We start from the raw sequence: 27,819 nt of genomic DNA on the forward strand, positions 1-27,819 counted from the left end.
GGTGTGCGCCACCGATGCCCTTAATGTTTGCAAAACGAAGTGACTCGATGACCACTTAGGGGGTGCTGAAGATGTGGGGCTCCACTGAGTTTGTGACACCAAGGAAGGATGAGTTAGAACTTGGGGGAGACATGAGGTCAGGAAAAAAAATAAGGGTTTTGCTCTTCTCCTAATTTTAGGAAAGGAAACATCCAGAGAGAAAAAAAGGAGACTTAGATAGACATGGAAAAGGCTGGGAAATTAAGGAAAAGGTGTTTTTAACACAACCAAACTTTCTCTTGGTGGGACCTGCAAGCAGAGTAATGAAATGATAAAACCCTAATTACTGTGGTGAAGTTCTGTTTTTGTTTTGTTTTTGGGGGGGGTTCACTCATGTGTCAGAGGCTGAGCCAAAAGAATGTCTATTTTTCATGAGGACACCACAACTCACTGCTTACAATGGGTACGCAGGGCAACTGTGCTCCCCACCCACCCACTTAAGGAAAACCATGTATCTCTCTCGCTCCAAAGTGATGTGGGACTAAAAGGCTTAGATAAAGAGAGAAATGGGCCAGACCTTAGCCATGATTTTGTAAACCTGGCTTTCTGTTGGGAGGCAACGAACGGCATCACCCAAGCAGTGTGAGTTGTGACTGCCGTGGGAGGCTCGGACAACGGACGGCACCTCCTGGGAGGACTCAGCAACTCGCCCACACCCACGCCACAGCTTTGGGTGACAGAACTTCACGAGGGCTGCAATCCTCACCGAGACACGGGTCGGGAGGAAATCCCTTTCCCAGAAACTTCAAAGCACGGGTGTTATATGAAGAGATCAGTAAGACCACAAGAGAAATAAGACATCGACCAGAAAACAACAATGACTCTTTATAAACTTGTTTGGGGTCTAAATATCTCTTATTTGTGTGCGTATTCATCATGCAAAGAATCCGGAGACGCCCCTCCGTGTGACCTGCAGAGACTATCTCCAGAGCTTCCGGTCCCCTTGAACGGCTGCCTCCAGGCTGCTCTGCGTAGAAGTCCCAGCAGGGCGGCGATGGTGGCTCCTGGAGACTCCCCACACGTCCAGGACCTATATCAAGTCCAGCTGGAAACAGGAACAGCACATTTAGAAAGGAGTCAGGCCAACTTCACACCGCTGATGCTCCGCTGAGAGAGTTCAATGACAACAGCCCTCCTCAGTGGTAGCACGCACGGACTTGCATAGTTATCCACCGCTAGCTAGTTCAGGAGTCAAATACCAAGCATCTCCTCATACAGCACTAAGGCCTTCTCCACAGGAAGCTGAAAGTTTTTACTGCACAGCTGCCATATGTGAGGCTTCAAGGCAGAAAGTTCCCACACAAGAAAGGTGGATACAAAGGCTAACCCTTTTTACACAGCGCCCCAGGCAGCCAGATGCAGCGCGATGAGGTCCAGAAACCCCCAAATGCGGGCCAGCCTACTTTGTTTACACTAAGTTACGTGAGAACATTTAAGAATTAGGCTTTTAAAGGCTGTTTTTTTACTTGTCAACCCACACAAACTGCATATTGTATCGCTCACTTTGGTTGAGAGCAATTTCAGTAAATTAGGACGTTTTGCTCCTATAGGAATAGCCTCTGCAGCTCTTTTTAATCCTTCAAAGAGGATAAAACTGAATGAACAATAACTAAAAGCACAGAGCACAGAGATTTCCATTATGAAATTACCTACCTGATTAAACTGACAATGCAACAAATAATAGTGTACAGAGCTTCTGGTGTGTTAGAAATGAAAATAAATAAGAAACAAGTCTAGCCCTGGCTGCTGGGGCTCAGTGGACTGAGCGTCGGCCTGCAAACTGCAAGGCTGCCAGTTCGATTCCCGGTCAAGGCACATGCCTGGGTTTCAGGCCAAGTCCCCAGCTGGGGTTGTGTGAGGGGCAACCGATCAGTATTTCTCTTGCACATCGATGTTTCTCCCTTTCACTGCCCCTTTCTCTAAAAAATAATAAATAAAATCTGAAAAAAAAAGGAAACACGTCTACAAGCAGCCTTTGTACTGTATCTACAGCTCCGACAACTTCTGTCATTGGAACAGCTTGTGTATGTTAAAAGTACTTACTAAATCGTCCACATCACCACCTTCTTCAAGCACGGCTGCTGTGTCTTCTTCATTCTGATTCTCGATGGGGGCCAGAAACTGTGAACACAAAGTCAGTCACGACGCTGAAATGACACGTCCCCTTGGCAGACGAACAAACAAACTGCCGGCACCGGCACAGCCGCACCTACGGCTCGCCGCAAAGGGCCCCCAACAAACATCACCTCGACAGCTGCTCCTCCGCTTGCCTCTGGATGAAAAGGCTAATTCTGAGGCTGAACAGTCCACACTAACTAGTCACAGAGAAAGTCCTTGTCAGGAGGGAGAAAATGACACGGCTCGCCAAGGCAGGGGCCATGTGGAGGGTCCTGCACCAGGCACTCGCAATGCCTGGTGTTGCAACCTGTGCTCCTGCAGGAAATAATGCGGGGTCACTGGGGTTAAGGAAAAAACCCAACTCCCTAACCCAGTGTGCCCTGGCCTCTTCTGAAGGGATCATGAGAATGAAGGGTCAGAACTTAAAGATTATAATCAGTTGTTCTTCAACTCCACTGCGAACACAAGGAGTAAAAGGAAGAACTTGTAAATGATGTGAAACAAAAAAAATGGGCGAGCTTGGCAGGTCGTTCAATCCCTTTTCTGGAAACCCTTCCATCTGCATCAGAAACTATTTGAAAACAGGTGGATGAGGAGACTTCCAGCGTGCCCTTCTGTTCAGCAGCCCGGAGCTTCCGAGGGCAGACACACAGCAGAGCGGGGCCTGAACAGACGTCTGCAAGCATCTAGGAAGGAAACTCAGACTCTAGAAGGGCGACGAGTGCCCTTGAAAACTGTGTGAACACTCCTGTTTTCCCTCCCGTCCCTCCGAGGAACAGCAGCGGGGACTCTTTCTTCAAGGCCTGTGGTAACCGCATCTAAGAGCCGGGTTTTATCAACCACTTATCTATGCTACCGAAGTGATCTTCTGGCAGCACAAGTACTTAAAAGGTAGCCCAGCCGAGCCTGCGGGAGTGGTGGGAGGCGGGGCACGCATCTCCCACTGGCTGGCGCTGCTGCTCAGGGTCAGTGCAGAGGGAGCCCACTCACGTTCCCCTGCGGCTGCCTCCACCTCCGAGGGAAAAGTGTAGTTATACTTTCTCACGTTCTCGACATGAGAAACTCCAAGAATTACATTCCCTATATGTACATTCCTGTTAGTTTTATGTTACAATGGATACAATCGAGGGCTCTGAAACCTAAAACTTATAGACTTGAGTATGTCTCTTGAAGGAATCACCCTTTCATTACTGGGCTGTGTGCGGCAAGCCTTAGGAAGCGAGCGCTGCACGCCCTTCCATCCCGCAAGGACCAGACCTCACACACGTGGCACCCAGGGTGGCCACAGGGGCAGCTGCACGTGCAGCACTGGGAGCTGCCCCTCCTTCGGACGCACGCACGTAGGGCCACGGCAGCTGGTTTTAGGGCCACGGCAGCTGGTTTTCCGACACGTCTCTCCTGAACATTTTAACCCTCCGTCAAAGTCACCTCACCATTCAGTATCTCCACGTTTGACGGAGGGATTAAAGGATTGATGTTTTTCTAAGGGCATTCCTGGATCTTCCCATGGCCCTAGGTTGACTCTGAAGTCAACTGTGCTCAGCATTAGAGTCAATGAGACGAGAGACATAAAACGCTAGCAACAGGGGTCCAGTCTGGAACAAAACCGCAATGCCGCTTCTGTATTGCTATTTATGCTGGTTAATTATTACTAAGGATATTTGAGGGTCAAATACAGATAAATAAGAAATCTACATATGTATTTGCATATGGTTTATGTCTATAAGATGAAACTCTGCTCTATCCCATATTCCCAAATTGATCTTTATTTATGATTCCCCCAATTATTATCACTATTAAAAATGATTTTTAACTTATTCTTCTCCTCGTAATCATTAACCCCCACATAGTTTTCCCCGTGTCAGGAATACGACAGGCTACAGGAGAAAGCATCCAGCTGGGGTGCAGAGAACGAAGAGCAGACCTGTGTCTCGCTAGAGACCTCTGCGAAGCCACCGGTGACGGGCGCCTTCCGGACACAAGCTCTGTGCGGGCTGAGAGGCCCTACAGTCCGCTGCAGCTTTTATCGCCCTCAGTAACCGAATGCACGGTGGGCCCTTATTGATGAATCTAGAAAATCCCTCATGGTTTTTGGCACACAGCCCTAAAAGCTCCGATTCCGGTTCCCTCCCTGCCTGCAAAGCCCCTTCGACACTGCAATTCCAGGATAAATTAAGACAGGACTAGCTGCACAGTATGACTGTGGCATATATAATTAAACACAAATGGCATGTCTCTGAGACTAGGCCAAGTTCCTGGGTAGAGGAACAGCGGCAAACAAACTTTCATTTCCATCAAGTGCTGAACATCTGCAACTGCTTTTCCTGACAGATCTGCTTAACATTTCTGCGGAAGCAAATTATGGCTAAAAGCTGGGCTGCCATCCATTATCCTTCCCAAAGCCCCAGGCGAGGCTGATCTCTTACACACATCATTCCTCCTTATCAGAGGTTTTAACTGCAAGTGATTTCCAGGCTGCACAGTGACAGGGAAGCAAGATCTACGGCAGAGAACCCAGTGATTGGCCTGCTTTCTCAAGGAAGGCAACAGACTCTCTGAAGGCAGCAGCAAGGGGGAGGAGTCAACGCTCATCTTTTCTTGCGTTCTTTCCCCCTGCAAGATGCTGAAAAGGTAGAAAATAAATAGAAAGGACGCTTGGATGGCACACTGCTGCTCTGTCAGACCACCATTGTTTACTTGGGGCTACCAAGAAAGAACCTTCTCGTCGGAGATCTTCAGGAAATGGATAAACTGTTACTTTGAAGTGCACTGAAACAGAATCCTGGCCCAAAGCGGAGAAGTGGAATCAATGACCTCTGTATAGAAATTTCCAGTCCTTCCCCTCCATAAAACTAGAAAGTAACAATCAGCTTCTGCTCAGACCCTTACCAATCCCCAAATTAAAAACACACAGCTTTCACTGGGCTGATTCCAACACCATCAGGTGATTCCAAAAAAATTACCCATAATCCAGATGTATAAAAAAATCAGGAAGAATCAAAGTCCATTTGTGTGTATTTTGTCCAAAACAATATACTTGTGCATTCCAGTTTCATTAAGGCCTCTGGTAGCTTACTTCGTGCTACAAGGGCAATATAGTGCAACAGGGAAACTCGGCAACCCCGTGTGGGAGAGCAGAGCCATACCCTTGGCTCTTAGTCCTTCAGTATCTCTGGGCAAGCCAGCTAACCTTTCTATAGTGAATTTTCCTAAAAAAAAAAAGAACAGAAAAGAAAAGAAAAGAAATACCAAAATACCACTACTTACCCTACCTATCTCATGGGGGTATAGTGAGTCTCAGATGAAATAATGTACACAAAAATGCTATTACAAGTTTTATGCTCCAATTCCTAGCAACATACCCAACAGATTTCCACCAAGTAATATATACAACAATATCCACAGCAATTTTATTCCTTAACTGTCAATGTTTGGAGACAATCAAATGTCCATCATCAGGAAAACGGATGAACAAACTGTTATAACCACAAAAGGGAATACTACAAAGCTATAATGAAGAATGAACAGCTCTTTAACAACATGGATGGAATGTAACAGGCATGATTCCAGTTATAAGGTAAAAAGCAGGCGAAACTAGTCTCAAGGGACAGATGTCAGAGTAGTGGCTACCTCAGGTGACAGGGGAGTCATGACTCAGAAGGCACCAGGGAGCCTCCTGGGATGACAGAAATGTTACATATTTTGATCTGGGTGATGGGCACCCAGATACAGGAATGTGTGAGAATTCATCAGGTTGCATATTTGAGATGTGTGTAATTTACTGTATGTATGTTCCACCTCAATAAACATTTAAAAGTTGTATCTTACTAGCATCAAGCTCAAAACAAACGTAAGGTGAGACGGTGACATTTTCATTATTGCTTTTCTTGAACTAGCATATAGAGCAACTACACCAGAGATTTGAGGCAGACAAGGAAAGTGGAAAAGAGCAAAGAAATATATTGTAAGGTCCAACAGGGGCCAGTACTCAGAGACAATTGTTCTCAAGAAATGACTGTTAAATTCTAATCTTACAATTCCTCACAAGGCTTTGGCGATCTTTTACCTACTCTCACACACAAAACTGGTGCACTCGTGAAAGAGGGGGTATGAGCATCTGTTCTGTTTGTAGATGTGGCTGGGGGCATTCTAAGGTGGAGGCACGGAGTGCTGGCCCCGTGGTGTGGTGGAAAGAGGACGGTGGTCCAGGGGTCTGGGTTCTAGTCAGTTCTGCGAGCCATGCCCCTGCTGTGGGACCCTGAGCAGGCCAGCTTCACCACCCTAGCCAGCATCTGAGAAGGGACCAGATGGCTAAGCTCTGAGTGTCTCCATGGCAGGCCAAAGGTAGGTTTACGGTCGTGAGCATGCAAAAGATAGAGTTTATTTTTGTGTTATTATTAGTTACTGTATTAGTTTTCATATGAATAACTATAAACCTACTTTTGCCCATCCTGTATAATTCTAAGGTGGAGAAATTAATAAAAGTCAACAATAATAAAACTAGCTAAATTAGGCAACTAAAGGAAAACAAGTGCTAAAAGTGATCCCCCCTACCCCAAGCGAGCTTGTACCAAATGATTATTTAGACTAGCTCAGCCTCTTTGAATACCTAGAGAAACAATACTCCAAAAGCCATGAGGACTAGTCTTTCCTGTTTGTTTTAAATATATATTTTATCAATTATGCTATTACAGTTGTCCCAGTTTTTCCTCCGTTGCCTCCCTCTGCCCAGTAACCCCATTTCCTCCAGCAATCGCCCCTTAGTTCAGGTCCATGGTTGATGCATATAAGTTTCTTGGCTTATCCATTTCCTATACTTTTCTTAACATCCCCTTGTTTATTTTGTACCTACCTTTTTATACTTCTTAATCCCTGTACTTTTTCCCCATTCTAGCCCTTTCCCACTGATAACTCTCTAAATGATCTCCTTATTTATTACTCTGTTCCTGTTCCAGTGGTTTGCTCGACTTGTTTTGTAGATTTAGTTGTTGATAGTTGTAAACTTCGCCATTTTAATGTTCGTAGTTTTGATCTTTTTCTTAAGAAAATCCCCTTAACATTTCATATGATAATGGTTTGTTGGTGAACTCCTTTAGCTTTACCTTGTCTGGGAAGCACTTTATCTCCCCTCCCTTCTAAATGACAGCTTTGCTGGGTAATGTCCCTGCTTTTCATTACTTTGAATACCTCTTGCCAGTTCCTTCTAGCCCGCAAAGTTTCTTTTGAGATGGAAATTCTTTTGTAGGTAACTCTGCTTTTCTCTTGCTGCTTTTAAGATTCTCTCTTTATCATTAACCTTTGGCATTTTAATTATGATTTGCCTTGGTGAGTTCCTCTTTGGGTCCAACTTGTTCGGGACTCTCTGTGCTTCCTGGACTTGTATGTCTATTTTCATCACCAGATTGGGAGAAGTTTTCTTTCATTATTTTTTCAAATAAGTTTTCAATTTCTTGTTCTTCCTCTTCTCCTTCTGGCGCCCCTATGATTTGGATGTTGGTATGTTTGGAGATGTCCCAAAGGCACCCTATACTATCCTTATTTTTCTGAATTGTTTTCTTCTTGCTGTTCTGGTTGAATACTTTTTTCCTCCTTATGTTCCAAATCATTGATTTGAATTTTGGCTTCATCTCCTCTACTGTTGGTTCCCTATAGATTTTTCTTTATTTCACTTAATGTAACTTCCATTTCTGCATGGATCTTTTTTATGTTGTTGCCTTATTCAATGAGTTATTTGAGCATCCTGATCATCAGTGTTTTGAACTCTGAATCTCATAGGTTGGTATCTCCATTTTGTTTAGTTCTTTTTCTGGAGTTTTGTTTTGTTCTTTCATTTGGGTCATATTTCTTTGTTTCCTCAACTTGGCAGCCTCCCTGTGTTTGTTTCTGTGTATTAGGTAGAGCTACTTTGATTCCCTGTGTTAGTAGCATGGCCTGTTGTCAAAAAGGCATCTGTAAGTTGTGTGGGGCAGAGCCTTACATAATCTCCAGGCGGGGCAACCCATGTCACTGCTCTGTGGCTCTGTGAGAGGACAATACTGCTGCCTGGCATCTGGAGGTTTGTCTGGGAGGACGTTGTCTCCTGGCACTCACCCTGTTTCCAGTCACTTCACTTTCTCCCCATATGTCACTGTTGCCCTTCCAGCTGTTGTCCTGGTGCTGAATCCTAGAGGGGTGGGTCTGCGTAAGTCCTAAGTCTGTGTGGGAGCTTTAAGAGGAGTCTCCTGAAAACCCGGCAGTTTCTTCTGCCATCCCAACCCCATTGATTTTACAGCCAGAAGTTATGGGGATTTACCTTCCTGGTGCTGGACCCTGGGCTGTGTGGTCTGGCCCTTGCTCCTGAGGTATCCCTCTTGGTGTTTATCCAGCACTGGTGAATGTGGGACTGCCCACTCACTGCCTCTCCACGCCACACCATATCTCCACACCTCTTCCCATCTCCGTGTCTCTGCCCCTCCTACCAGTCTGGATGCATGTGGCTTCTTTAAATCCTTGGTTGTTGGGGACTTCCATACAGCTCAATTTTCTGACAGTTCTGGGTGATACTTGTCTTGTGGTATAGTTGTGATTTTTTTCTGTATTTGTGTGAGGAGGTGAAGTGTCTTTACCTCTGCCTCCATCTTGACTGGAAGTCCTCCCCTCTCTGTTCTTAATATGGAGTGAAAAGGATGGAGGACTGGGGGGTGGGGGTTGTCCTACAATTGGACTCCTGGCCGGTGACTTACTATGAGATCTCAGACAGGTCATTTTGCTCTCAAGGCTCTAAGTTCCTTCATGTATAAAATAAGGGGTTGGCACGAGACCAGTATGTTTCAGGGTCTGTCCCCTGGGCATGGTCGCTTTCAGTCTGCCACTCCCACTGTCTATCAGCTAAGGAGTCCACCACCTTCACCTGTTTCACATATCAGGCTTCCTTGTAAGCTTTTAGTTTTAAAAATAAAAACTGAGCTGGGAGATCATTAGGATCCTTTCCAGCTGAATAAAATTCTATATAATGTAAGCCAACGTCCTCTGCCTTAGTTAAGAATCTGGCTTGTTTAGATTCTTCTAATCCCAGGCTTTTGACAGTGTCATTATCAATGTTTTGGGCCAGATAATTCATTGTTGTGGGGCCGTCCTGTGCAATGTAGGACGTTTCAAACCATCCCTGGCCTTGACCCCACTAAAAGCAGTAAGACGCCCCTTGTGGTAACCACGAAAACTGTGTCTTGACTGCTAAATGTCTCCTACATAGCAAAATCTCCTAGTTGAGAACTACTGTTCTGACCCTAACATAGGTTAGCAAGAAGAAACCTAAACAAAGATAAAAAATAAACTTCAAGTGGAGAATCAGCCTATCCCGACCTTTTACAAGTCACGACTCTTACTGAGTGTGGCTTGGGGCAAAGTATGTCCCAGGTGCTCCTAGAATATGCCAGCATGAGTAGCCCCACCTTCTACCCACCACCAGGCCTGGAGAATCAACTGGTGGATGAAGGGCACACAGGAGCTGCACAAAGACTTTACCAAACATCAGTGTCAATGGCATGTCTAAGAATAGCAACCAGAAACAGAAAAAGTTAAAGAACAGACAAGCTATAATGACAATAAAAATGAATGTAAAAGTGGTAATATTTATGGTGAGGTTTCAAAATGCAATGAGAGGTTATGATACACTTAAAACGGAATGTCTATATCTAAACTTACATCATGGAAGAACTTTCTATTTCTGCAACACAGCTGACTTAGCTATATTTCTCAGAGAATCAAAAAAACCCACACCTCTGTAGGATACACTGGGGGAAATGGCTCTCCTTAAGATATGCAAGGGTAAAGGTACAATTTAACTTTCATTTAAAATGGACATCCCTGGACAATTATTTCCCTTCAAATCACCAACATTTCACAGCAAGAATCTGACAGCTGGCGACTTTAAACCACTTGTAAATACCTTGGAAGAGTTTAAATGCACTGTGAAGATTGTTCTTCAATCTCTCTAATTATAGTGAAGTTTCCTTAATTGATTATTTGAGAAGTGACCAAATTTAACACTTGCTTTAAAGGCAATGTAAATGAATGTAGATGAATATTTTAGCACACAGTTCAAAGTGATTACACTTCCCTAACATGGCTAAGAGAGAGAGCTGATGCCTGTCTCTCCTGTTACAGCCACAGGGAAAAAACGGCCATGATTCAGAATCTCTCTCTGTCACCCTCCTCATTATCATCTGTAAATGCACTCTCCCTTCTACGCCTCTCTCCAAAAATCAACAGGCGCCATTTGAACCTCTTTCTGATACAAAGGATTAGATCTTCACTCTGAGGAGCACAGTGAAGGAAGGGCTCACGCGTTAGTGCAGCACACGACACAGACGCACAAGCGTGGAGGGCAGACACGTCGGCACGTGCAGACGAGTCAGAACACCGCGCTGCACTCTGCTGTGTTTCTACCTCTTCTCCCTCTTCAAGGGTGAAGTTTTCAGAACTGTCTGAAATTACAACCAATGAAACCAGTTCTGCTGATACCAGAATCACGTAAGGACACCACCCCACATACAATAACTGAAATTCCTCAGACATCAAAATTCCTGATGGGTAGGCTCTGCGTCCTTAAATTCCAAAGAAGGTTCCTCGTGTGCAACACAGAAGGAGCCTCAGACAACTTGCAAAAAGCCTATTATCCCCTTTTAGGTCTCTTCCTCCACCACACTGGAGTCACTGAGCTGTGACCCCTTTAGTTAAAGGCACCTCTGAAAGGAAAACTACTTTTTAGATTAGTGTTCCCCTCTTCCTCCAAAAGCTGTAATGTGTACTCAATGCTCACCTAGATAATAGATATTACTTGAATGCAATAATAACTAAAATTAAAGTATTTGTGCTAATTTTACCTGTTTAGCAAAAACTGATTGATAAGCCTTCACCCTCTGTGCTGGTCAATTTAAGTGTCAGCTTAGCCAGCCCACGGTGGCCAGTAGTTGCACCCAGCACCGATCTAGATATTGCTGTGAGAGGTGAGGAACACTGACAGTCAGCTGAGTTTAAGGAAAGGTTATGCTCAATCATGTTGGTAGGCCCCATCCAAACAGTTCAAGGAATTCTGCCTTAAGACTAGCACAGAAATCCTGCCTGAGTTTCCAGCTTGCTGGCCTGGGACAAATTTCAGATGGGCCAGCGTCCATCATCATGTGAGCCAATCCCTTAAAATAAATCAATCCCCCCGACTGCCCGCCCCCCCCCCCCGCCCCCCGCCCACACATTCTGTTGGTTCTGTCCCTCTGCAGAGCCCGGAATGACATAACACAGTTCACGGGGAAGTACTGTCACGCCACTGTACACAATAACAGAAACAAAGCGCAGCGGTTAAGCGACACACTCCCAGGTACTGGCACGCTCACGGAGCTGAGGAAGGCAGAGAGGGTGCGGACACCACGGCACCCCTTCAGAGACAATGATCAGCACCTGACAGAGCTTGCGTCTAAAATTCCAGGATATTGCTTCCTGAGAGCAAAATGCTTTTGCCAGGCAAAGCGCTTAATAAAAATTCCTGCATATTCTGCACTTTCCCAAACGATATTCCAGTTTCTGCCAAATGACTAAACACTCAAGGCAGTTTTAATCTGGCCTGAATTTAGCCATAAGATGACCACGGCCAGCCTCGTTCCTGCCATTCACTTAACAGAGTCACGTCTGGCACTGCGGACCAAGCTCCCCTTCGGCATGTGCGTGGGAATTGAGTCTCACTGCCTCCCTCTGCTACTCTGATCATCTGAGTCCCTAGAGGACGGGGTGCTGTCTCTCCACCCAGCACAGCACCTCGCAGACCGCAGAGGCTCGTACCAAACTGCCAACTGCCAGCTGCCAGCTGCCAGGCGGGCAGGACTGTCACCGACACTGAATGTTATAAACCATATACTTTTGAGCTATTCAATTTAATTTCATTAAAATTTCACCCAAAACCTGAGGTATGATGAGGGATTACTGAGCTACATTGCCACATGTACTTGACTTACAGCTGAATCAGATTCAACACTTGTACACCAGTCAGGGAGACCTTGGCCTAACTATCTGTGTCAATAAAAAGCCCACGGGGCCTCATACATGGAGTCTTTTACTTACTGAAAACACCTACGTGTGCCTCATGCTAGAACACCAGTGTTTTGCTACCTTGATGCACCTTACGATTTGAATTACAAATTCAAAACCATGTCTACGACCCATCTCAGACAAAAAGTATCTTGGGGGAGGGGTCTGGTTGTCAATATATTTTTTTAAACAGCTCCCTAGGTGAACAGTGTGTGGCCGGGGGGAATCACTGGTCTGGACAGATCTCATAGCCTTCGCCAGGGTCTAGGCTAAGTCTGGTATGATGCTTATGGACTTCAGCAGCTCTGGAGCTACTGAGGCTGCAATTACAGGTGAATTCTAGAAACATGACCATCGTCTATGGAAAATTAAGTAAGATTACAATTTCACCCACAAGGGTGATGCAGCTGAAGCAATTTACCTTGGCTGGCTAAAAATGGGCACACTAAATTTAGTTAACCTTAAAATTTAACTTCTTCAGGTAAGAATGGGTATCAAGAAAATAGTCATTGCAATAAGTTATCTAAAGATAGGGAGTTATCAGTACCTTTTTGGCTTCCTCTGCTGTGACAGGACTTTCAGAAACTTCATCTTTGGTGATCAGAGTAATTCCATCTAAAAAGTAATTCACCAAATAAAATCCAAGTACAGAATCCCAATCCCACTTTTCTCCCCACCTGTCTCCTCCCATTTAGTACTGGGGATTCCTTAAACTATGATGGTGCTCTTCTCTATAAGGAATGTAAAACGATAAATGCCCTTAACTCACATTGTTCCTTTTATCTTACATTGCCTTTCCTCCCATTTCAGCTTGAGTAAGTAAAGGCCACATCTCAAACGCCCCATGCTCCATGCAGGCTTCCTTGCTTAAATCCAGAGAGAAATAATCTCTCCTTCAGAGTTCTCAGATCACTTTGCTTATGCCTTTGAAATGGCTCTCGTCACATCTTCTCCTGTATAACTATTCATACAAATGTTATCTGTCCTAATGGGATTGTACACTTTTCTCTAGGGCAGGTTTTATTCACCGTTATATTCCCCTCAATGTAGTACACAGCAGAAGCTCAGTAGATAAATGATAACTGGATGGCTATATATTATGGCCCAAGCTCATTAGGTACTAACATGGGGATCTGAAGACACTCTGACTTCCGGTAGTGTTACTGGCTACTGATGGAATGGCAAGAAGGCCAAGGTCAGGAGGAAACATGCGCTTATACTGGCCATGTCTATCATTCAGTGCAGTATATCAATTTTAGCTCACTGATTGCAAATCAAGGATAGAAAATCTACACTTTAGTTTTCTCTTCCTCCTAAGATTTTCTCCTGCCTCAAGTGGTCAGTACGTGAAATACCTTAAAAAAAAGCACATGTATTTAACACCCATTTGTACCCAGAAATGGCACAAGTCACATGTATTCTCTTAAAAGGATACACGCTTTCAGAAAATACGTAGCTTGTGTATGTCCTATAAGATTTTTTCAGCACACGGTATGCTGCAGGCATTCAATAAATTCCAAAACCAATCTCTTCCATCTGCTGGGCCGGCAGCAGAGACACAGGGCGATCTGAGGAAGCCCCACTCACCACCTATTCTAATTGCTTTTGCTCCCCAGTGCAGAAGTTAAAGGGCTGAAACATTAACTGCCAGGGAAACGGCTGCCTGTGCGATGATGAAAAGCGGCCGCTAGAAGCTGGGCAGTTGGGGATGTAACTCCTTTATACAGAAGCACACCTAAAGCCAGGCTGAAAGTAATTCTGGGGCCCCGTTTCCAGTGAAAAGTTTCAAACTTTTTAACACCACTGTTTTTGAAATATGTATTTTTAATAGGTAATAGGTTCTGAAAAATTCAAGTCAGCTAAAAAAGTGGGCAAAGGGCATGAAGAAAATCAAACATCAAGCTTTAGAAAAGTGTACGTTGCCTTCTTTCCAGGTTTAATTTGCATTGTCCTGTGAATAAATGAGGAACTGAGCGGCCAACTTTGGTGCATGTGACACTGGTGTGCTGACAGGAGAAGCCCACGGACATGGCAATGAAGGGCAGCAGGAGAGGTCAACGGGAGGGAGTGCCGTGGGTCCAGGAGGACCCAGAGTATCTGAGGGTTGCAGAGAGAGGGCAATTCGGCCCACAAGGCTCCATTCACCTAACAGAGGGGTGGGGTGGGATCTTGGGAATGGGGTGGGCTACACAGAGTTTCAGATGGGACTTACATGTTTACTTACTAATCAGTCTGTATTTATGCTTCTTAAATCATATTTTTAGTTCACTGAATCCTGAGCATTTCCCAAATCTACATCAAAAGTCATCACACAATACAATTTATATATTTAGAATTTATATTTACACTTACCCTGAATGATGATTTCCCAGAAATGATTTAATTGTTTTTCCACTTTCTCTCGAAGAGCTTTCAGGAAACTGTTAAAGCACTGATATTCGGAAAACTGTGGTGGAAAGTCAGAGCAAGCATAAAAATATAGTCATCCTCAGACCAAAGTACTACATATACGGAACCCATCTTTTAAAACCTATATATATAATAATTATATATATTTATAGTATATGTTATATACAATTATATACTTTATATATAATAATTATACATATATACTTCTTCAGTAAATGGAAAACTTTTTTCAAGTTTCAGTTTTGTTTGGGGGGACCTGAACTCTTTCCATCTGTGGAAGGTACAGAACTTCCCAGAGCCACACAGTTTTTTGGTGGCCTGGTCCTTTTTTAGCTTTTGATATAGACATATTCAAACGAAAAGGGAGAACAATTCATTGAACACTCATATAGCCATCACCCATCTTCAACAGTGATCAGCTCAGCCAATCTTGTTTCCTCTATATCCCCACCTTCATCTGTAAGTATTTCAATATGCAATATCTAAAACACATACTTTTAAAAAAATACTCATAAAATTTAATAATAATTCCTTAATAGGCGCAAATAACCATTCAGCATTCACATTTCCCCAACTGTTCCAAAAACATTTAAAACATTTTTTTTAGTTAAAAAGGTTTTTATATTAAGATTGATGCCATTCTAAAGTCACTTTAGATTCTCCTCTGTCTCTTCTTTCCTCCCTCCCTCCCTCCCTGAATGCCACCCCTCCCCACCCTTGTGCGTGCGCTTGCGCTCGCGCTCTCTCTCTCTCTCTCTCTCTCTCGCACGCGTGCAGAGAAATCGCTCAGTACTTTTAAGGACAAGTTTGCTCGGTACTTTTAAGGACAAGGGGTGGCAAGAGCGCACAGAAATGTTATCACACATGCCATCTGGCCCGGGGGGCAGAGTTCCTTAAAAACCAGTGCTTCTTCACAACCTTCTTCCATCTGACCAAATCTTTCTCCACCTGACTGGGTCACCCCTGTCTTCTTCTCCTGACTCTACTTTGCCAAAATTTTGTCTTTTATCTGTAGGGCATTTGGGTCACCTACTACTGAATCTCCTATTCTAGTCTAATTTTAACCACCTTCCCATTTTCTTATTCTTTGCAAGTACCTAAACTATTCAAGAATTACACTGGTCACTACTTCAGCAAATATTAATAAGCACCTGTATAACAACCACAACTGTTACTACTTTGAAATATACTTTCTAACTTAAACTTGCTTTCTCTTGCTTAAGGTTTATGTATAAAAGCCTAGAAATGATTTGGAAGTGTTCTATAAACATTTCTAATAAAACACAACAAAAAACCTACACAAAAGGTAGGACAGAAGTACCGAGTAATTGATTTTCAGCGTTCTTTTGGCCCCTGGCATTCAGATCCCTAGTCCTGTGTTCACAAAATCCTTCTCAATAATTACACCAATATATATGGTCTATCAATATCATTGGAACAGTTAGCCTATCCTCTACAATAATGACTGGGGCGACCAGAGGTTACAACAGAAATTCCTTTGTTTCTCTATAGGGACCATCCGCCAGGGCTGTGGTCTAACAAAAAGCTAACTCCCAGGGACAAAACATTCCACTCACCCACCCATCCTTATTCCCCCCCAGAAATGCACTGGTAGGAAACCGAGTCAGTTATCTCTATCTCCTGGCAGACACTGCTATTCACAGTGAGAATGGTTACTTCCAAAGCCAAGGCTTGTTTGCGGGGTGCTGCATGCCCCTCCCCTGAGAAGGGGGCCAGCTGTTCAGGATGAGGAGACAGGTGAGGGGAGCAGCATTACCTGAATGGCTTCTTCCCGGAAGGCTCGGATGCAGTCCATGCTCTTCATAAAATACGGTGTTTCGTTGGTACCCAAAAACTGTTCAATGTGATTTATTAGCTGGAGACTCGCTGGAACACAAGACAGTAATTTTATTTCTCTCCATTGAAAGGATGCTTGTTAGTTAGAGACTATATCTTTCTGTGTGCCTGTAAGTATGTGTTATGGCTCAAGAGCCTCGTGGCCACTATGCACAACACTCGTTTTCCGGGCGGGGGAAGGGTGGGGGGCAGGGGGTGGTGGAACGAGATGGAAAATTTGATTCCAAAAGCCTTTATTTGAAAAGTTTATGTAGTACTTACTGATATTTGTCAAGAAATAAAATTTAATTTCTAAAATGCTTAGAATTATAGCTAAATGTTCCATTTGGGATTTCTTCTTTCTTTTTAATGTACTGGAAATTTTTAGTGAATTAATATTAAATGTCAGTTATGACCTGAACAATATCCTGACTTTGAGTAGAGCAAAAGAAGGTTAAAAATGTCCTCCACATGAAACTTCTTTTAAAATATTTTATTCTTTATGCTATTACAGTTGTCCCAATTTTTCGCCCTTCACCCTCTCCTACCCAGCCCACCCCCACCTCCACAGTCAGCCCCCACACCACTGTCCAAGGGCCCTTCATGTACGTGCTTTGACAAACCCCTCCACCTTCTTTCCATCAGCCCCACCTCCCCCAACCCCCCTAACAGCTGTCAGTCTATTCCATGATTCCGTGCCCCTGCTCCTATTTTGTTCATTAGTTTATTTTGTTAACTTACAACTGAGATCCCATAGTATTCGTGTCTTACTGACTGGCTTATTTCACTTGGCATAAGAGTCTCCATTTCCATCCATGCTTTTGTAAAAGGTAGGAATTCCTTCTTTTTTTCCATGTGGGATTTCAAATATTAAGTTGTTTGTTTTTAAATTGTTGTTGCTTTTTATCCTCCTCCCCCTGAATTTAGGGGCCACTGGGATAATTCAAAACTGTCTTTCCTGATATATTTGTAATAGCTAGATCCTTCAGTCTCTCCCCTAATTCCATTTGGGATTAATGTCAGACAGTGCAAGACAGTGAAAAATAATGAGGCAGGGATACCCCATCTTCTACCAAGCCAGGTCAAATTAGGAAAGACCAGCCTCATTTTAATTTAATAATATCCTTTAGAGTGGGAAGTCCTTGCTACGTATCTTCTGCCCTCAGGTGAGCAAATGTATTCTGTATGCTGCTCAGCAGTCTACATCCCATAAAGACTTAATAAACAACAACTATCAGCCAGCAATGTCATAAATGCTACAGAAAGCGAAAATACATTATCCCAAGGTGGACTGCAACTTGGGGCTGCCTTATAAACAAACAAATGATTCTTCAGTATAAAAGCAGAGAAAAACAGAAACAAAGTCATAAGGGAACTTCAGTTGCTGGGCAGATCAAAACTGACCCTTCTGATCTTTGTAGAAGAACAAACCAAGGAGACACGCACCTTCATGGCCTAAAGGCTCACTCTCACTTGTCCCCTGAACCCACTCACTAGCTGGCTGTTTGGCAAGCTGAATGGTCAAGACTGTCTAAGGCTGCGTGTCTGCCACAGCCACGGCCTCACCTGGGCATTCCGACAGTTATGCATGTGTGCATGCAATACGAATGCAAACTACCTTCAGGCTCACCTAAAAGGCCACTAACGGAGTCACAGTGACCTGAGCGCTGCGCCATGCCTATGGAGAGCCTTATTTCCCAAGGTTCTTACAGCATGTGAAAAGGATTCAAAAACTGGATAAAGTATTTCCTAATATAATAATAAGTTTGCAGCAAGAGAAAATATGCCCAGTGACCATTTCATCTCTTCTACCAAGCAGGAGACAATCATCTCCATTATAAAAAAAAATACTTAACAAGTTTGAGGGGGATTAAAGAAACACTTCCCTGCAATTTCTGAGATCTTTACCAATGTATCCTGCAGCAGTAAATTAGTATCCAACAACAATGCAAAGGAGAGACTGTTCAGATGGGTCTGTTTAAAGAAGGTAGACAATACAACCCTGATTGGCAGGCACAGCAGAAACCCATCAACAGAGGCTCAAAGCAACAAAAGTTATCTCCCTCTTTCAGCTTGGAAAGATGAAGTAACAAATGTTTGATATTTCCTATACCACTCAGAGCAGGCTGCTTTATTAGACAGTTTGATATAAAGTTCATTCAGAATTCTATACCTGGGCACAAATAGGAGCCATCACAGGTCAATGGCAACAATCCCAGAGATTCCGAGTGTCTCATTTCTTTTGAATGAGAATGAAGGATCTTTCTAGGTATAATGTAAACGTCCCTCTATGCTTGATTTACCATTTTCCTTAACTTAATCTGGTATATATTTATTTTGTAACTGCTACGTGTAAGATACTATGCTGTGTTCTGTGGAAGACTGAGTGAAGCTGAAGGTAAGATCATTGCCTTTGAGGAGCTCACACTCTAATAGAAGATATGAGACACACAAAAATAGTAATAGAAGGTAAATGTGAAGAATGCTATGGAAACATATCAATTGATCTGAATTTTTTAAAAGATTTCATTTATTTATTTTTAGAGAGGGAAGGGAGGGAGAGAGAGAGAGAGAGAGAAACATCAATGTGCGGTTGCTGGGGGCCGTGGCCTGCAAACCCAGGCATGTGCCCTGACTGGGAATCGAATCTGTGATGCTTTGGTTCGCAGCCCACGCTCAATCCACTGAGCTATACCAGCCAGGTGATCTGAATTTTTAAAATATATGGTGACTGTAAGAAAATGTCATGAAACAACACGGCTTTCCAGCTGAGCAATGCAAAGTGACATTTGGCCAAAACTTAGCAGAAAACAGAGTGAGAAAAAGTCAGAAGACCAGAGGTGGAAAAGCACATGGTGTGTCTGAAGAAAAGCAAATGGTCCAGTACATGGAGTCCCCGGACAGGAGTACAGGAAGAAACAAGAGGAGTAGGAATCAGACAGGAAGAGGCTGGAGGAAGGGAGTGCCAAAAAGAAAGAATGACATGTGTTACGAGTCCTGAGTTGGGACAGAGCCTGGCTCTTCAGAAAGTGTGGGAAGTAAAGGGTTCAAGACCAGTCTTTAAGGAACTACAACTTTTAGAGGCTGGAAAGAGAAAAAGGAGCTGGTAAAGGAGGCTCAGAAGACATGGTCAGGGAGATGGGTGAAGATCAGGAGGACACGGTGTCACAGATACTAAGAGATGAAGAATACATCTCTTCAGCTGCCTGCTGTACAATACATAAATAACATTATATGTTATTATTACATAAAGACTGGGAGAAAAAGAGTATAAAGAGCACAAGGGATTAAGGACTACACTTACGGAGCCCCTCAGACCCTCGAGCCCAAGCAGTAACTAAATACTGAGCTGCTTTGCAAAAACACAGCTTTCTGACCCACTTTATCTTGAAATATGATGGAACACATATACACACAGTTGTTATCTTACAGAGAAAAATATTCAAGAGACTAAAATAAAGCTAATGCAAGAGCCAACAATCCATTTGCAATAACGACAGAGGAAAGAAGGAATTCAAAGAAAAGGAAGTAGGAATGTCAATATCCAGTTTCTATTTAAGAATGAAGTGCTTGCGTATTTGTGGGCATATTCAGATTTAGTTTCCTTATTTACATATTAGACTGTTCTATGCCTTCCTCCAGAAGGCTCAGGAACACAGGCAGATGAACACTGCCAAACTTCCAACAGATCCAACGAGTACAAAGAGCCAGATTTTGCCCCTCTGGAAAAAATCAGTTACATGGTCTGTGCCTCTGACCCATGATTCTAAATTCTGTCCCTCTCCTGGACTGTTCTGTGGTTCACTGATTGTAACGAACCACTGACCACTAGTGAATAGCTATTATGAATGATACTTTAATACATGATTGTGAGAACGGGATGTGGACAAGAGACTTCCCTTCCCGAGTATGGTGGCACTTCATATTTTCCTGCCACTTTTAATACAAGTAAAATGCAGAAAAGGCCGACAAAAATAATATTCTTCTTTGGCTAGATTATGCTTCTGACTCCCCGTACGCCCCAGCCCCACGTAAAGGAAATGCTGATCATCAGGGTGCCTTTCTCTGCTTCCACATCAATTACAGGGCTAAGGAATGGCTGTCAGTCTTCACACTGAGTAAATCACATTCTCGATTATAATTCACCAAATGCTTTTCAGAATTAGTCAAAGGCTCAGTAATACTCATTAGTAGCTAATATAAAAAATGGCCATTGGAAGGGCCATCCATCTTAGAGTCCCAAGTCAGGCAAGGGCCTTCATTTATATCAATGAGTCTTCAAAATCAAAACGTCTGTTCTGAATTTCAAAAATGCCTGTTCTGGATTTTGAGGTTTTAAATATGGGCATTATATACTGACCCAGAATTTTACGTGAGTACAGATTGTTGATACACAAAATCAGTCTCAAACCAAAGATGCGTTAGTGTTATATTTAAATGCTGTCCAGATTCAGAAGGGCTCCATAAGAGGAAAACGGCAGTTCTCTTGTTTAATGGAAATGTATGTTCTCCCTCTCTGGAGAAAACATTCCACACCGTTCAAAGGCCCATGAAATAAACCACCTCTCTCTTTGCTGCAGTCACAGGGGCCAGAACACCTGGGACCGTGTGCCTGCCGGCCTCCGACGTTACATTCCCTTACAACCATTCACTCTGTCAAGATGCTCCCGACAAAGTGAAAGGAAGTCATTTATTGTGGGTTTTCTTCCTCCATCAGACAGAGCCAAGAAATAATAAAAAAGTAAAAGAGCAGTAGGTTCACTTATTTGTCACATACTACACAGAAAGGACCAGAAAGGCATTTCAAATGATATCACTGGACCCGGGTATCCATTCAAAATATCTTCCATTTAATTCCTCTCACCCTCTCACCTTATGTGAGTGTTGCTTATTGAAGAGGTGCACATTTTGCAGATATCAACAGCAAAATCATTTTAAATGTTAGGAACAGATTTACATAGCCAATTACAATGACATCTTCATAAAACAAAATGAAAAAGTGACAATAAAACTCAAGCACCTAAATCAAATACGTATCTGGTCAAGCCAGCCATTAAGAGAATAAAAAGAAATATCTATCAGCAAATAAACCTCTAAGCAAGTAGTCCAATCTGCCACTAATTAAATCTGTATGTAAATTACTATCCCTGTTTTAAGCCAATGACTTACAAGAAACATTTGCCTGATAAGAAAACGAGTCTGGCCCTGGCTGGTGTGGCTCAGTGGATTGAATGGCAGCCTGCGAATGTACAAAAGAGTCACCGGTTCGATTCCCACTCAGGGCATATGACTGGATTGCGGGCCAGGTCCCCAGGAGGGGGTGCTCTAGAGGCAACTACACATTGATGTTTCCCTCCCTCTGTCTTCCTCCCTTACCCATTCTAAAAATAAATCTTAAAAAAAAAAAGAAAGAAAATGAGTCTGTTTTAATATAGGCAACTAAAACAGAAAAGGATCATGAAACAGGCTTCCTTATGTCCCCTTACTACAGGATATAAATTGGCCATAGTGGGTAGAGGCTGTGTGTACACCAGTCAGGGCCCCACAAAAAGAACAGAAATCACTGAATTTTTAATCCAGGAAATTGAATGAAGGCAACTGTTACACAGGTGATGAGAAGCTGTAATGCCAGCTGAGGATGGTGCTGCAACCCAGAGATTAGAAAGAACGAGAAGCCCTTAGCACTCCTTGGCAGTGTGGGGAAGGGAAGGGAAGGGAGAGGGGTGTACCTAGGGTTCAGAGGCATGGTCCTATGAGAGCCACACCATGGAGGACTGAAGATGCTGCCCAACACATTAAGGAAGAAAGAGAAATACTCTATCTGCTTCATCTTGCCTTACTTCCCACCAATCTCCCATTGGAGCGTCTTCCATTGGCTCAATGCAGCAGGAAACCGGCAGATGTGGAAGCCTGGGAAATGCAACCTGCTCCGCTCCCCCCCTCCCCCCAGATCGGATGCACAAGGAAAGAGTGAGAAGTGGATCTAGGGATTGAAAGTCACGATGTGTTTATTATAAACCCACAAAGGTGCACACCCTATTTTATGCAGTGAATATTTCCAGGAGATAGAAATTAACAAGGTATTCTTTAAATAATAAGGAAAGATAAGATTTATAGATTTTTTTTCTTTCCAGTGAGGTAGACTACAATGAAATTCAACTGAAGTTGTTAGAAAAGTTCACAAGCATACTCATATTTAAAGCTTTTCCCAGCCATTTAAGCTTTTAAAAGCTGTACTTCTACAAAAAACAGAATTAGGTAAAAAAAAAAAAAAGATTTCACTCCTACTTGAAATATCTTTGGAGCTACATACATTTCCCTTCCTTCGGGTTTAACACCGTGCAGCACGGCAGAGCTGCCACACTCTGTGTGGACTGTGATGATAAACCAGGGGAACTGGACGTGACTGAACTCTTCCCCTGGTGTTCATGTCCTGTTGGAAGTCAAATGTGTTATTTCTTCTCAAGATTTAAGTACAAAAAAAAAAGGTATCCTAAATATTTTTCTTCTAAGTGACAAGAGATATGCTGATTTATTTCTTCATTATCCTTCATGCTTCCACTTCCCAAAGAGTTCGGATCTCAGATACCAGAAGAATTTGCCCTGAACATGCTCCTTGGCCTGGCACTCTTGCTTCTAGTTTACCGGTCCTTAATGAGACAGTCCGGCTGGGGAAAAAGAAATCCCTGGGTGGCAACAAAAGAAACTGAGAACTCAGAGAAAAAAGCATACGCTTTTTGAACCTAAGAAGGCTACTCAAATGTCTTGTTTTTCAGCAGTGGCCTGTGAATCAGACATGGCTCTGTCCTGCTCTCTGCCCTTTCTCTGTCCTCCCTCCTTTTGGAAATGTTCTGCTAGACTCTGGCCCAGACTCCCTCAGCCAGCAGACAGAAGTTGCCTGCTCCCCTTTCAAGAGGAGAAAAAGTCAGCAGATACCACACAGAGGAGGACACCACAGCTGCAATACTATGCATGACCAGTGGCACAGGAAATTGAACTACGGTATATGAAGTGCTGACCACCTCAACTGTACAGATACAGCCCTGGTTGCTTTATTATCATTGTTGTTATTTTTCTTACCAATAACTAAAAAACTCAATTAAAACCTCACCATTTAGACTCCCCAAGTTCAGTCACAGCCCATTCTTTCATGCTTAACGATTTTCTCATTAACTGCAGTAATTTCTTACAAATTGCACTAATAAAAGTTAAGTCCTGCTGGGTGTTTTCCCCCTTTGTAAATGCAGCCTTTTCATTGAAGTGTTAAATTAAAACCCCAGGCACAAGGCAGAGTAAATGCAAGCCCTCATTGTCGGAATCCGTTCTTGCAGACTATGAGGCCTCTGTTTCATTTTTGTTTTTATTTGAGTTTACTATGACTCCTACTTTGTAGTCACAGGAAGGATGATATTGGAGATCTCGCGGCCTTAGCTTACTCTACAAAATAGGTGGTATGTGCAAGTGATTAAGAAACTAGAGAAATGGCATTCAGTTAGCCTGCTGGCTGTAAGCGCACTTCATGTCAGAGAACATTATAACAAGTCTTTCTCATTCTGGATGAATAATATTTCTCATCTTAAGTAGCTTGGGTGTGAGACCAGATCTGTTCCCAAGTCAGCTGAAAAATTTTGTTTCCTGGTCAGTGGGGGGTTCCATGACATTCTATGGTCTTTTTCTTTCTTTTTTTTTTAATTCAAAACATTCAATTTAAGCATTCAGGACCCACTGAACATGTTTCATAAAACCTGAAGGTTATCAATTAATATTTACAGGGCATACAGTAGTTAACTAAAGACTAGAGAAAATCCACTCTAGTGTAGCTAATTTCTCCAATCCAGAAAAGTAATGCACTTAAAGTAGAAAATCGTGACATGATGCTACTTTAAGAAAGAAACTAAAGGAAGATCTCGTGACATGAGAAAGTGATTTCAGCTTGTTTATGTAACATACGTGTGTGTGCCATATGCTTTCAGGCATATGGTAGGGTGGAGGTAGAAAGCAGAGAGGGCAGAGAAAGGTCTCCACAATTTTTTAAGGTCCCAGAATTCTAAAACTTGGCAAAGCTCACTAAAATAAAAGACATGTAGAAGAATTAAGAGCCTTACCATCTAAACCTGATCGCACTCCAGATGAGCAGTAGGAGGAAGGCAGAATGTGAGATTGCTACAGTGTTTGGACTGTAGCAATTTTACTGTACCTGTCTAGCTTTATACCTGGGCGGACCTCATGAAAGTAACGTAGGAAGTAAGCAGAAGGAACCAAGTAGCCATAGTAACAGTGCAGCCAAGAAGAAATGCTCTGGAACAGGAGACCAATCTGGCAATGGGATCCAATTAAAAGGGGGTAATTGAATGTAACTGAAATTCATGTATTAGTTGAAGAGATGCACTGCGTGATGAATCAGACTCCTCAGCAAGGAGAGAAGCAGGTGGCCACTGGCTGAATGTACTTTTGTGGATTATGGAGGAGTGGGAGGTGGTGCACAGTGCTTTATGATGCCTCAGAAATCTGAGTCATTCTTTAAAGAAAATATCAAGTACCAGAAGTTTTACAACTGCACTACATGTACATCTTTCTAAAAGTGGATAAATAACGACACCCAGTGTTTATGTGGTATCTTCTCTTAAGGACCCCTCAGATCCTTCTTTTTCCCTTCATATTTTCCTTTATCTTTTCTTGATTTTGTGAAGAAAGTTGTATAATACTGTACAGCTCAAAACAGAGACATGTTGTTTTTCTCTACTTTTTGATAGGGCGAAATTTTTTTTAATATATTTTATTGATTATGCTATTACAGTTGTCCCACATTCCCCCCTTCATTCCCCTCTGCCCTGTACACTTCCTCCCACCCACATTTCCCCCCCTTTAGTTCATGCCCATGGGTCATACATACAAGTTTTTGGCTTCTATATTTCCTATACTATTCTTAACCTCCCCTGTCTATTTTTTACCTACCATTTATGCTACCTATTCTCTGTACCTTTTCCCCCTTTCATCCCCTCCCACACCTGTTGATAACCCTCCATGTGATCTCCATTTCCGTGGTTCTGTTCCTGTTCTATTGTTTGCTTAGTTTGCTTTTGTTTTTATTTTAGATGCAGTTGTTAGTAACAGTGAGTTTGCTGTCATTTGACTGTTCATATTTTTTATCTTCTTTTTCTTAGCTAAATCCCTGTAACATTTCATATAATAGGGGCTTGGTGATGATGAACTTCAACTTGACCTTATCTGAGAAACACTTTATCTGCTCTTCCATTCTGAATAAAAGCTTTGCTGGACAGAGTAATCCTGAATGTAGGTCCTTGCCTTTCATAACTTGGAATACTTCTTTCTAGCCCCTTCTTGCCTGTAAGGTTTATTTTGGGAAATAAGCTGATAATCTAATGGGAACTCCTTTGTAGGTAATTGTCTACTTTTTTCTTGCTGCTTCTAAGATTCTCTCCTTATTTTTAATCTTGGCTAATGTAATTATGATGTGCCTTGGTGAGTTCCTCCTTGGGTCCAACTTCTTTGGGGCTCTCTGAGCTTCCTGGATTTCCTGGAAATCTGTTTCCTTTGGCAGATTGAGGAAGTTCTTCTTCATTATTTTTTCAAGTAAGTTTTCAATTTGTTGCTCCTCCTCTTCTCCTTCTGGTACCCCTATAATTCAGGTGTTGGAACGTTTAAAGATGTCCTGGAGGTTCCTAAGCCTCTCCTCATTTTTTTGAATTGTTTCTTCATTCTTTTCTGGTTGAATGTTTCTTCCTTCTGGTCCACACCATTGATTTGAGTCCCAGTTTCCTTCCCACCACTATTGGTTCCCTGTACATTTTCCTTATTTCGCTCAGCATAGCCTCCATTTTTTCCCTCTAATTTGCAACCAAATTCAACCAATTATGTGAGCATCCTGATTACCAGTATTTTAAACTATGCATCTGATAGGTTGGCTCTCTCTTCGTTGCTTAATTGCATGTTTTCTGGAGCTTTGCTCTGTGCTTTCATTTGGGCCATTTTTTTTTCCTCAGAGCACCTGTTACGTAGTAAGGGGCGGAGCCTTAGGTGTTCACAGGGGTGGGGCAACCCATGTGGCTGGGTTGTGATGCTGTATGTGGGGGAGGGGTCTGAGAGGGAACAGTGCCACTTGCTCTGCTCTCTGCCAGTTTTCAGTCACTTTCCCCGCTACCCACAATCAAATTGGCCATTCTGGTGCTGATTCCCAGGTGGTGGGCTGGTGTACATTCTAACACTCTGTGGGGTCTCTCCAGCGAACTCTCTTGTGAAGCTGGGATTTTCTCCTGCTGCCTCAATACCCACAGGTGTTTTCAATTGGTGGTTTGAGGCTTTATGTCCCCATGCTGGGACCCTGGGTTGCATGGTCTGTTTCGCTCCCCAGTTGTTCCTCCCAGTTTATCTGCGGTGAATGTGGGACCACCTGCTCCACCAGCTGCTGCCTTGCTGCGAGTCCTCTCTGCCCAGCTGCCCATCTCTGCCCCTACTACAGGTTTGGATGGATGTGTCTTCTTTAACTCCTTGGTTGTCCAACTTCTGTACAGTTCGATTTTCTGTCAGTTCTGGTTGTTTTTTGTTTTTAAATTGTTGTCCTTCCTTTGGTTGTGTGACGAGGCACAGTGTGTCTACCTACTCCTCCACCTTGGCTGGAAGTTGAGAGGGCTAAAATTTATGAATTAATCTAAAGAACCTGAGAATCAATTCTGCTATAATTCTAAATTCAAATTATTATCATTCCCAAGTACTGCTTTGTTGAACAATGGAAATAAAAAAATGACTATTAGTCAGAAGTACTTAGAACGTAAAAAACAGATGGAGGTTACCTGATGGCAGACTAGCAGCAGCATCTGATAACAACTCACACTACAATAACACTACTACACATCTCTGACAGTGGCTCCCACTACAATAAAACTACTGATGGTGGACCAGCAGCAGCACCTCTGACACTGGCTCCCACTACAATGAAACTACTGATGGTGGACCAGCAGCAGCATCTCTGACACTGGCTCCCACTACAATGAAACTACTACTGCACATTAGCACCTATCCCAGGACATGTTAACTTTTAAATCACAAGCATCTCTTAAGAATGGATGAGAGAAAAAGAATGGCCATTTCTTTTGGAAGGGATATTATGAGCAAACATAGAGGCAGGAAAGGCAATGTCACAAGGGTATTATCAGGAATACAGTTTGGTTTGGGTTCAGGGGTCACAAAGGGGGCCTGCAGAAGATGGGTATGGAGTAGCAGGGTGGGACCAGGTCATGGAAAGCCTGGAATGAGGCATCAATTTTAAAGACATGGGGAATAATTAAGAAGGGCTGGCCCATAATCAAACTGTGCTATAAGAAGCTAAACATACACCAA

At 43.0% G+C, this 27,819-nt stretch overlaps 1 protein-coding gene across 1 annotated transcript in view; it reads right to left on the bottom strand.

The window, feature by feature from the left end:
* Positions 1–839: 839 nt before the first annotated feature.
* The window catches only part of XRCC5 (X-ray repair cross complementing 5), a 94,105-nt gene continuing 67,125 nt past the window's right edge, over positions 840–27,819 (bottom strand). Inside the window, exons 17-21 of the mRNA XM_028510691.2 lie at positions 16,403–16,512; positions 14,569–14,662; positions 12,764–12,831; positions 2,083–2,160; positions 840–1,084 (exon numbers count right to left, since the gene is read on the bottom strand). Of these exons, the coding sequence (XP_028366492.1) occupies positions 1,070–1,084; positions 2,083–2,160; positions 12,764–12,831; positions 14,569–14,662; positions 16,403–16,512 (365 nt within the window). The 3' untranslated portion in view covers positions 840–1,069. The remainder of the gene's footprint in view (positions 1,085–2,082; positions 2,161–12,763; positions 12,832–14,568; positions 14,663–16,402; positions 16,513–27,819) is intronic.

The sequence above is a fragment of the Phyllostomus discolor genome, chromosome 4 (assembly GCF_004126475.2).
Source record: "Phyllostomus discolor isolate MPI-MPIP mPhyDis1 chromosome 4, mPhyDis1.pri.v3, whole genome shotgun sequence".
NCBI lineage: Eukaryota > Metazoa > Chordata > Mammalia > Chiroptera > Phyllostomidae > Phyllostomus > Phyllostomus discolor.